The 11,705-nt window shown below is 41.3% G+C and overlaps 1 protein-coding gene across 8 annotated transcripts in view; it reads right to left on the bottom strand.

Moving 5' to 3' along the window:
* Positions 1-4,111: 4,111 nt before the first annotated feature.
* SPAG9 (sperm associated antigen 9) overlaps positions 4,112-11,705 on the bottom strand; it is a 71,357-nt gene continuing 63,763 nt past the window's right edge. For 6 of the 8 annotated variants that reach the window (XM_062010824.1, XM_062010817.1, XM_062010818.1 and 3 more), the window contains 4 exons: positions 11,602-11,640; positions 10,546-10,722; positions 9,621-9,758; positions 4,112-7,833 (listed from right to left, as the gene is read on the bottom strand). In XM_062010824.1, the coding sequence (XP_061866808.1) occupies positions 7,718-7,833; positions 9,621-9,758; positions 10,546-10,722; positions 11,602-11,640 (470 nt within the window). In that variant the 3' untranslated portion in view covers positions 4,112-7,717. The remainder of the gene's footprint in view (positions 7,834-9,620; positions 9,759-10,545; positions 10,723-11,601; positions 11,641-11,705) is intronic. The other 2 variants (XM_062010821.1, XM_062010822.1) reach the window with 1 other exon arrangement.

The following is an 11,705-nucleotide window of genomic DNA, read 5'->3' as shown; positions in this document are numbered from 1 at the left end:
AGCTGAAGAACCAGACTGACCACAAGCTCTGACAAACATCTGAACTGTGCCCATCTGACCTGCAGTTCTTGGGAAACATAACCATTTCAGCCAGCTCTTTAGGTCTGGTTTTCTGCTATGGGGAACGACCCAAGAACAGACCTGTAATTCATGGTGTGCCAGACACCAGCCTCAAGCAACACTGTCTGAGCAAGCAGCAGCAGCACAGTCCAGCTTCAGATCATGCAACTCAGCTGGTCTGAGTGCAAGGAGCCAAACAAAGGCTGCTCCAACCATAGGAAGAACATGGAAACAAATTAGCACTTCATTGTCAGGGTGATCCCAGCCAGTGTTGCTGGCTTTCCTTCTTCACAACCTGAAAACTCCTTTGGACCTACTCTGATTTACTTCTTCCTTTGTCTCATGTGAGATCACACCTTACAGTGCCTGCAAGCACCATCTCAAAGGGGAATGCTTCCAACACTCAAGTGCTGCTGTCAGCCCAAAACACTGCTGTGAGCTCAGGCAGTTTTGTTAAAGTCTCTTCCTTCTGCCAAAGTTTCCTCCCTGCTTCTTTTTGTGCTGTTTCTGACCCATTTGTGTGGTTCACAGGCAGACTGAAAAGCAGGGGCACAAGCTGGCTGCCCTGAGCTCCCCTGGGGCTCAGGGCAGGGATGAGCCACCTCCTCTGCTGCCATCACATGAGAGGGGCTCAGATGCCTCCAGACTCTCTACTAAGCCCCATAGCACTAGTTTTGGCTGGGAAAGACTTTTAAACTCCTGGAGTCCCACCCTGCCCAGCCCACCACTAATCCATGGCCTTCAGCTCCATGGCTCTACAATAGCTCCAGGGCTGGGGACTCCCCACCTCCCTGGGCAGCCTGGGACAGGGGCTGACAACCCTCTCAGGGAAGAAGTTCCCAGGAGGAGTGAGATACAAGCACTTCTGCAAAGGGCAGGAGAGCTTTTATTTGCTAGTAAGCACCCACACAGTGTTTATTTGCAAGTGAGTCAACCAGACCCTAATGGTTTTGTGGATGCTGCACAATTCACCTCTCTCTTATCTCAGAGACTTTCATTACCTTTTGGGCAATTTTGACAAGAATTCAATTTTCCCTGCCCACACACACATCCTGCTGTTCTTTCATTGAACACATCAATTAGCAGCCAAAAATGTCCTCAGCATCTTTTCTCCCCTGGATTCAGTCTCCATCAGCCTTTAAACACCATTTCCCAGTGCAATTACCCACCTCAAATCACTACCACGTCTGGCCCAAAAGACTGAATTTCCTCACACCTGATCCATGTGCTTCTCATCCCCACAGACAGGTCTCTGACATCCCAGGGAGACAAAACCAAACACCCCAAAGTGAGTAGGGACAGAGCTGCCATGGCACCCCCACCCCTGCAACAGCAGCTGCCAGGAGTGTTGCTGCAGTGGCAAAAGAAATGTAAGTGGTGGAGGAAATTCTCACCAGCCTTTTTTTTTTTCCCTCATAAACTCAAAGCAAACAGTAGCCAGGTTTTATTTTAGAAGGGGGTCCTTAACAACCCACCAGCAAAGGGGAGCAGGATTCTGCTGAAGCAGGAGCAGCAGCAGGAAGGGGGATGCTGCAAAGCAGCGTCTCAGCTCCAGTGCACTGCAGGTAGGGTGGATCCTGCCCAGCTCCCTCTCACTGGCTGGGGCACAGGGGCTGCTCAGCACCACTTGTTTTAGAGAGGGAAACCTTTTTCCTTTCCCTCTCCCCCTTTCCTTTTTCCCAGAATTAGGTGCAATAGGCTGAAGAGGTCCCAGCTCCAAAGCAGCTTCCTCCAGCCAACAGAATGGTGGGGGTTGGAAGAGCCCTGCAGAGTTTATCCAGCTCAACCCCCTCGAGCAGGGGGCACAGGAACATGTCCAGGTGGGTTTGGAAACCTCTAGAGAAGGAGGTATAACCTTCTGAGGCCATAGCAGAAGCAGGCAAAGCCCCATAACGTGACTGAACCAGTGCAGAGAGGTGCAGGCAAAGGACAGCCATCTTCTGAACCCTGAATGATCACACACTCTGCTCCTCTTTCTTTTCTTTGACCGCTGACACAACAGCTTCACCTTGAAAAGCTGTTAGAGGAAACCTGAAACGTGGATGTTGAGAGAAAAGCAGGGAGAAGAGAACACTCCAGCAGAGTTTTCCCTCTGGGTCTCTTACGTTGTCTGTGAATTGTAAGAGCACCATCGTGTGTTGAAATACAACACAGACCTGGCCTGGGCTGGCCATCCTGTGTGAACAACCACAAGCAGAAACAAGCAGACACAATCCACCTCACTTCTCCTCAGCTCCTTTCTCATTACCACTTTACAAAGTGTTTTGAAGGACATGAAGACAATCACATACATGGGTTTGTCATCTCCAATTAGCTTTTTCAGAAATTCACTATAACCATGCAACATTGCAACCAGTCCTGAATATCATGTCAGGAATCAGAGTAGGGTCTCAAGCCAAAAGAGCTCCTCAAAGCTTCTTTTACAGTAGATTTACTGGGCATTGGTGCATATGAGAGCAGAAGAAAGCTAAAGGTTATTTATAGACTGTGTTGCTTAGCTTTCAAATAGATTAGAGGATGAGAACAGGGTGGGTGATGGCAAAAAACCACCAAACTCCTTTTGGTTTGCTTATTCTATTGTAGGGAAAAAAAAGAGAAGTAGTTCTCTCAATCTCTCTCACAAAGTTTGAGGTTTAATTTCCAGCACAGGAGTATTTGCCAGTAAGGAGCATTCAACACTGCAACATCTTCCCTTCCTGGATGATTAGGAACAGTTTATGTATTCCAATTTCAGTATCTCTTTTTCTAGGAGGCTGATACAACTGAGATAAGGGGTTTTTTTATACCTCCTACAGAAACTGAGAGCAGTTCTGTTATGAACATGTTCATTGCAGATGAGTCTGGGCATTTACAGGTGCTTAAAACTTCAGGTCTCCAAATACTATTTGTAACATCTTGATGGAGTTCACTATCCTATTAGAACTTCACTCAACACAGCATCTGCAAAATTCAATTACTTACCCACACAGACCTGAGGGGCTGTCAGGAGTTACATTTCCAGGGTAAAGATTGATAGTGCTTCTTCCTATTTAATAGGTACACACGCAGCCTTAGCACAGTGCAGCGGTGGGACATGCATGTGAATGGCACAGCCCAAGCATAAACCCTGCTGAGGAGAAGGAAATTAACTGTATCTGTCCTGGGAGGCAAAAATCTTGTGAGAAATCTCCAGTAAACGAGCATAAAGGTATTTTTTAAGCACCAAGATGATAAAATTTTGATTACAACATTGGTAACAGGACACTTGGTGTTTTCTCAACCATTTATATGTGCAAATATGAAGCATTTCCATGCTAAAGGTAATCAAAAGCACTTCATGTAGACTCTTCCCTGCTGCCAGAGAGAAGCAAGAGTAACATGTCCCCAGCACAACAGGGAACAGAATGTCTTCACTGCACAAGGAGAGGCCACTCCCCATCTATTTTAACAAAGGTTAACCAAATATTTTCAGTGCCATGGTCACTTGTTCCACACTAATCAAGATAAATTGCCAGGACAAACGTGGTTAGAAAAAAAGTAGATGAGCCAGGAAAAAAAAATAGGACAAGGCTCTAGCTGAGTGTTCTGTTTCTGCAGTAGAAATGAACCTCTTGACACAGAGTCCTCAATTCTCCCTTCTCACAAACACGCTGTTTCCATTGTGAGGCAGCAAACAACCAACGTGTGTTTCAGCTTCGATGAATCTTGGGTAAGGTGTTAAGAAAACTTGGGAAAGAAATTCAATGCCTGTTTCATCTGAGCTGCAGTTAAGTGGATCTCCTTCAGATTCTCATCCCATGAGTGGGCTTGTGGGCCACAGGAAAGGTGAAGGCAGTATGGCATCATTTGGGAGCCAGACAGCGAGCTAAGCTTATCTTCTGAGCTTTTGCTGAGGCCCAGTATGAGGCAGCTGGGTTATGTTGGTTGTGGGCTGACTCAAAGGTATTAATACCTGTATTAATGATGGCAATACCTGCCTGCTAGTGTAAAACACCCAATCACTACACCTTCTGGTAAGCATCAACAACCTTTGAAGTTGACATGAGACTGCAAAGAACACACCAATCCGATGCATGTTTCATATACATATTTATATATATTTCATGTACAAAGTTACATTCTGAACCCCATGGATTCAATAATAGAAATAAATACTGAAATAACTACACTGCTATATGAGCTTTTCTGCTCACAGAAAAGAAGCCTCAAGTTTGAACAGACAGCAAGTTTAACGCTGTAGTCTCCATCTTGGATTACAGAGGCGAGTAAAATTCAGCGTAAAGTGTCCAACAGACAAAACTTCCCAAAATTACAGACCATAAAATGTTTAAAATATATGTTTAAAAGACTGAAAAATGTGCATCAACGAAATTAATAAAGGAAACTTAATCTTGTTAGAGGGCGGGAGAGACATTTTGTGTATAGAAAAATGCTTTGAGGTGCAACACAGGTTGTTACAATATGGCATAACCCTGTTAGAGAAAAAGAACCCATTTAATTCCCCTAAAGAACTGTATTTGAGTTTATCATGTCTTGTTTTACAGAGCAGGGCCTTCACAAGACCCTGTTCTCAACAGGGCCACTTACAAGAGTGCTAATATGTTTAATCCTTTGGTAACTTTTATAATACTCACATGGAAATAAATATTCAGTTACACAGCATTTTAAAAGACACACGTCCTTTAGAACAGTTAGTATAATAAAAGAGATTTAACATTTGTTTGTTACTAAGGCAGCCTATGATAAAGTGTCTACGCTCTGCCAGCTCTGTCTGATCCAATGCAGGAAGACCTTTACAAGAAATGGACACTGCAGCAGCTTAGACAACGCATTTCACCTTCACCATGCAAACACCCTTACCCAGGCAAGTAATGTGCTGCATATTTTGTGCTCGAAATGTTTCCAAACTATTAACAAGTTGTAGCTATCAAAGAGATTAGCTCCTATTTCTATGATGCTTTAATCACATGAGTGTATGCATAAAGACATTCTTGAGACGGATCTGCAGGAGTGTGTTGTCACCCCAGTGCCTGGGGGGGTCTGATGGACTTTATTCACAGCTCAAAGTGACCCGGCGTAGGATTTATAAACCCCAGTGCACTGTGAAGACAACAGGGACCCATTTAATCTACTGTACCTTAGGACAGGGGATAAAGTTTTGAAATGAGAAATACAGAGAAGTGCACATGCCTTTTATCTACACCCACAGTGGTACGTAGTTAACCTATTGTTTCCTTCAAAACCCTTCCACTTTCGGACAGAAACAATCATTCTCTGAATAAAATTTGCAAGAGTTGGCCCACTGAGGAGACTAAAATGGCAGGGTGGACCAGATACATTTGGCAAAAGACCAGGTATACACTTGCCAGACTGAACTGCTGTGTTTGACAGCACTAAAGCCGTTGAGAGAAAACAGCTCGTCACTAATTACAACCGAAATGCCACACGAGAACCCAGCAATAGAATTGTGCGCTTTTTGGGTTTTTCTCTGAGAACACGAGAATGTTTCAATCAACCAGTGAGTAAAAGCTTTGGAGACTGTTTGCCAAAGACAAAACAAATGAAAAATGATTAAGAAAGTGGCAGGAGAAGCAATGAAACTGCATCCTCACAGGGGGACATTCTGCACAACAGTAAAAGTTTAGACAGCGTTTTTCTTAGACATCCAATTTGGTAAGGTAATTCAGATGTGCTCCAGGGTCAGCACACACATCTACCTAACCTCTAAATAGGTCTTTCTAAGAGTTGTTTACTCATTTTCTTTCTGGATTTGTAAGATTTTTTTCAAAAGCTCCCAGGTTTCCTATTTAAGCCAAAGTACTTCAATCGTGACCTTAAAGATGAATTTGGAAAGCAAATTACGAACAACATGCTCTCATCACTTTTGGCATTCTGAAGAGAAAAATACTACCAAGATATTAGACATCTTTAATAAGGATTTTTTTTTTACTACATAGTTCATGTCCTACATACATATTTACGAGAGGAACAGCTGTGTACAAAATATGTCGCTTAAAAAGTATTTATACATATAAATCTAACCAATAGACCTGAATGGAGTTTTTCTGGTTTATCAGCTATGATATGCATTTGAAAAAGCTGCCTAAATATATATTTACACAATAGACCTCAGCTAAATGTGTTCATTTAAAAAAATTAAGAAAAATATATAAACACATGTTTGCCTGATAGACCAGAACTGCTCCTACTGCATAAAAATGTTTAGGCAGTTTTAAAAAAGTGTTTCTATATTCACTCATCTGAAACTGTTCAGTTCTCTCACATAATCAAATTCCTAAATTCCTCTGCTAATATGAACAGAACAGCCCCAGCTTTTTTTGAGGGGGGGAAATGCTGGAAGTTCATTCAAACCCCTCAAAACTTTTAATTTCCAGAGACTAGATGAAAGAGAGAATCTGGGGTTTAAAACATTCTGAAGTACAGAAATGGTGAAGTGCTGAACTTAGGTCTGACACTAATGTAGGAAATTCAATGTAAAAGGAAGACAGTCTTCAACTCACACTTATGGTTAAAAAAATAGATGGTGAGTAGACAGAATGTCAGCCTAATATTAGAGTCTCCTGACTTCATCAATTTACTCAATCTCAGTGTTACCTGCTAACATTGTTGCTAAACTTCTCTTTTTTCATATTTAATTAGGGTATGCAACTACAAAAAATACATTTTGTACCTAATTACCTGGCACTAAAGTTCCTTTACAATCTCACTTGGGCAGAATGCATTTTTCCTGTACACTCTCAGTCTTTTCTCATGCTCTAATCAAGGTCTCCAACCGTCACACGTATAGTGCCTCATGAGTTTGACCAGCTAGACAGAGAAGATCATCCTAGTGCTTAGGACATAAGGAGTTAAGACAAGAAAAGAACAAAACATATCCCCTGCTCAAGAATTTGGAAGCTTTTTTCCCCCCAATTTATGTCATCCTAAGAATACCCTTTGGAAATCAAGTTGTTCCACATCAGGGACATGTAAAAGCTCAAAATTGCTCATTATTGAGGGCAGCAGTTCTCAAACTTTTAAGGTTCAATAGAGAAAATGTCATTTTATTTAAATATTGTCATTCTAATTCCTATATTCCCTCTTTCCCCCCCAGAAATCCTGATGAATGTAACAAATTAAATCGTGTACACTAGGTAAGAAAGGTTTTTCCAGGTTTGAAAACAAAAGCTGACATTTACAGTTTGCTTTAGCCCTCACTCCTATTTGTAGGGGTCTTCATAATCCATCTTATAATTTGTTGAATTTTAAATACTCTGGGAATAACTTCGCTGTTTTACTTAATGCATTATACAGTGAAATGAAGCTCAGTTGTAATAAAGCTGAACTCAAGTGGGACTACCAAAGTGAACTACATTAGATTGCTGTGGTACAGGAAAACTAATGTCTCAGTTGCTTACTATGGTGTGCACACCAGTTCTGAGAAAGATCTGATTTCATGATACTGTTCCATGTAACACGGGTGCAGTAAAACAGCACAAGCTAATTCCTGTATAGTTCAAGGTATGACAGATTTGCAATATAAAGTTAAACAGCAAAGAAATGCTTCAACATCATGTAGTGAAACAGGTTTCACAAAATAAAAAAAACATGCAGAAGCTTTTTTTTTTTTCCTGTTTTTTTTTTTTTCCTTTAAGGTCTCCAGCTGCATCCCACAGGCTCACTCACTGCCACACATCACTTGCCACACTATCAAGTGGCTCCTCTCAGCTTTGGCTACAGAAGGTTCAAGTTGTAGAGCTTCTCCAAGGAGCTCAGATTCTCCACCTTCATCACCTGAAAAACAACAGCTTTGATTCAGGCAGACAATAAAACCCAGTATTAACACCAAATGGAGCAAGATAAGTGACATCAAGGTTTACAAGGAAAACCACACTCATGTAAATGTGTATCCAAGACTGAATAGATACATAAAAAAATAAAGTCTTGGTCACATCCCTCACTTCAAGACCCTCAAATTAACTGCAGATTCCTAAGTATCCATATTCCTCTACATATTTCATTACTTAAAACCCTTTAGGGCAGAGAAACAACCACCTAATCTGCAAACTTGCAGTACCTCCCAGGTAGGAATGGAGATGAGTATGCTATAACAAAGTGTGCTAGTATAAACACAAAAACCACATGAAGTGCTCTGGAAATAAGAGCAGTAATTGAGCACAACTGAGACAATGCAATGTTCACACCTATGATGAATTCATCTTTCTTCTTTTCTAGTTATCCTGGCTTGTCACAGCTCTGCACATAGGCACAGGACAGCCTTAAGCTCGTTCTCCATTTTGCTCTTCAAAAGATTAAAGCAGCTTTGTAATTGTGTCTGAACTCTTGGTGACATGAGCTGACTTGGATCAAAGGTGACACACTAACCACCAAACATAGCTGCATGTAGACAGTAACAAACATCAAGACAGAGGCAGTCTTGAGGTACAGAAGAACATCAGTTTAATCAGGAACTGACCTACAACTTGAGGAAGGTTTCAAGTCACTTAGGCTGGTTTTCTGGTTAGGCTACTTTGGAGGTCTGAGGAATCTAAACGTGGAATAGCCTGAACTTCTCCTGAGCCAGTTTGCTGTACTAATGTGGCAAGGGCTGAGCTAATGCAGCTATCATACTGACCTGAGGTTCATGGCTCTGCATCATGCCACAGGACAGTGAAGCACACACTTGGTGTGTGGCTGTATCAGCTTGCTTGGAACTCAACTGTACCATGGCACAGAACTGCCTCAAGCCCTGCCTCCCATCTAACTCCAAGGGGGTTACCAGTAGAAACTTCATTTTCATCGACTCATGGGATGCAGAATTTGGCCTGGCCTTCATGTTTTTTAATTTGTAGTGGTTTTTTTTAAGAGGGGGCTATTTTGGAGTTTGTGTTTTGTTTTAAAAAACTACAGACACATTCAGGCAAAAGGCCAAAACCAAGTCTAGGAGTTGACTCCTTTACATGCACTTTATGTCAAGGTCTCCAGCTGCAGATCCTAAGCATATAACAAAGTGAGAGTGGTGATAGTTCCATTTCCCCAAAAGCTTCAATAAAAACATAGGTTTAGAAAAGAAACCTTTTATGGCTATATCATGCAAGAGTGTTATCCAACAAAAAGCAGTGAACAAGAGCTGCATGCAAAGATAATCACGAGCTACATTTTCCCCCTTTTCACTCATAAAAGAGCAAGCTTTAGTTTGAGTGTTCTTTTTGTATTACATGACTTTTTATAGTCAGTCTGTATATATAAGCAACTAAGGACATATTTTCCATTAGTGTGAGATTGAAGACTAACCTGTACTTTCAGTCTTACTTTGACAAGTAAGTAGTAAGGTGGTACACAACTCCAAAGTAGAAATTCAAATAAACACTTTTACAGTCAACTCAGAGGTCATGGTTTATTGGGATAAGAGGAAGCTGAAGCTGGCAGGGGGAGAACAGAGCTATTTCTATCCTCACACTTGCTTAGTGAAGGCTATATACTGACTGACCACACAAATGCACCCTGCAGCAATCACAACAGAAGTTATTATAGAGTACAATATATAGGTGACAACCGATTTTAAGCTCAGTGTTTCTTACCCATTCTGAAGTCAATATATCCTTCTCCACCACTTATCACCAACATGGATTTTAAGGGGCTCTGGTTGGGGGACTCTTGGGCTGGCTTATCAGCTGTTAGCTCTGTTCCACTACTACTCTGTGGGCAAACGACCTGACCTGGATTAAAAACAGAATATATTTGTATGACATATCTTACAGAGTAATAATACTTACATTTGGTCATTGTATGATAAACTTCATGATACACTTAATTGCAGATTCTAGTGTCTCTTCCTTGAGGGACAGAAAGCTAGGTTTGCTCCGGTTTCACCTCTCTGGAGAGATGAAGAACCTGCTCAGGTCTATTCAATGGAAATCAGAGAATTAAACTGACAGATTTCACAGCAGTAGCATGCAAATCTAGAATGACAGTGAAACATACTTAAAGGCTTTCAGACACACAACTGAAATGATTCAGTATATGTCAGCCCATTAAGCATGCTCTGTCATTTACTCCTAGCACACATGGGGCACACAAGCATTGAGAGGGTATCCAACCAGCACTGCAGCTTCTAGGAAGCTAGCTCTTAGCTTTTTCATCTGAGATTCTTTCCTTTGGGGGCTTCTCCCCAAGCAGCAATTCCTTCCTGCAGGACGTCAAGATTCTCAAATTGGACTTCAAATCAATTAGCAGCTGACTGCCTTTTTAATAGGCAAGTACTCGCTCACCACAGTACTTTTTTCCCAGATGGAAGCAAAGCACTTTTTTCTTTGTGACCAAACTCTTTTCTTCCCTTTAAAATCACACTGTATTGAGGAAGCAGACTACATCTTGCAAAGAAAATACAACAAATCATTTCTGAATGTACAATTTCATACACCTGCTACCTAAACACTGTGTTTAGCTATAGAAAAGAGGGCAAAAAAAAGAAACTTCATTTGAAGAATGGTAAAAAAGCCTCACCAGGGACTGCAACAAAGAACTTGACAGCATCCCTGTGCCCGTGGAAGCAGAGCTGTGCATGTGCCATGGAGCAATAGGGTATGAACGTTCCCGGTGTCACTTTGTCGCTGTTTTCGTCGCCATACACACGGATTACGCTCCCAGGACGGTTTCCAGAGCCTGCTGCTGCTTTATTAGCTGTAAAAGAAGAGAAGTGGTTTGCTACTTGAAAATACAAATTCCAGAAATGGTTATTTGTTAAAGAAACCTTATGGTACCATCTAAAAGCTAAAGCCAACTTAGATAAAAATGAAACAGGAGGGCAGCAATGCCAATTCAAGACAGAGCTGGAAAGAAAAAAGATTGCATGCTTCGTTATTTTAAGTACATCAGAAAATGGAGCAGGATTCTTATTAGTCTAGCATAAACACCAGATTTTAATATCCTACTTTTGGAAAATAAAGAATAATTTTCTAAAAGGACTGTATCTTTCATAGAAAATAAGTACCTCCAATGTGTTTCAGTACGAGCAAATTCAATGTACTCAAACATATAATTAAAGACAGTTGCATTCCAACTAATCATAGGGTATCCCCTTGCCAGCAAAAATTCTCTATAAATAGCCACCTGTGGGGGCATGAAGGAGCTACCCTATTATAAAACTCTACATCTAGTTTTGTCTGAGAAGTTTTTAAATCCATTAAAACAGAGAAGTACTCATGCTAGACATACAAGCCATCTCCATTCCAAAGACTGTCAAAAGTAGTGAAAGAAACAGTGATTTGTAACAAGACAGTAAATGATGTGGATTAATGACAAAGTTATAAGATATGGTATCACATTGGCTGGAAGAAAAACAAAGTCTGTATGAAAGTTCAGCTGCAACACAGGATGATATACTAAACTGCTGAGCAGATTGGTGGGCATTTAGCAAACATAAAACTGCTGCAATGCAGTGACTGCAAGTGGAAAAACATTTAGGAACATACAAAGGGTAAATCTATAAGGAGTGGGAAACAGCCTTGAAGTGGCTATTAGAAGCCTGGAAATAGATTTTTGTTCAGGATCTGCACTTACCCCTCAGCCCCAGTAAACGTCCCTGGTGGAGGATTACAGCTAAAGTGAGAAAGGAGGAAAGGGGAAATGGATAGGTATGACAGTAGAGGAGAAGGATTAATGAG

The sequence above is a fragment of the Colius striatus genome, chromosome 18, assembly GCF_028858725.1.
Source record: "Colius striatus isolate bColStr4 chromosome 18, bColStr4.1.hap1, whole genome shotgun sequence".
Classification (NCBI taxonomy): domain Eukaryota; kingdom Metazoa; phylum Chordata; class Aves; order Coliiformes; family Coliidae; genus Colius; species Colius striatus.
This window is presented reverse-complemented; position numbering and strand designations above follow the sequence as displayed.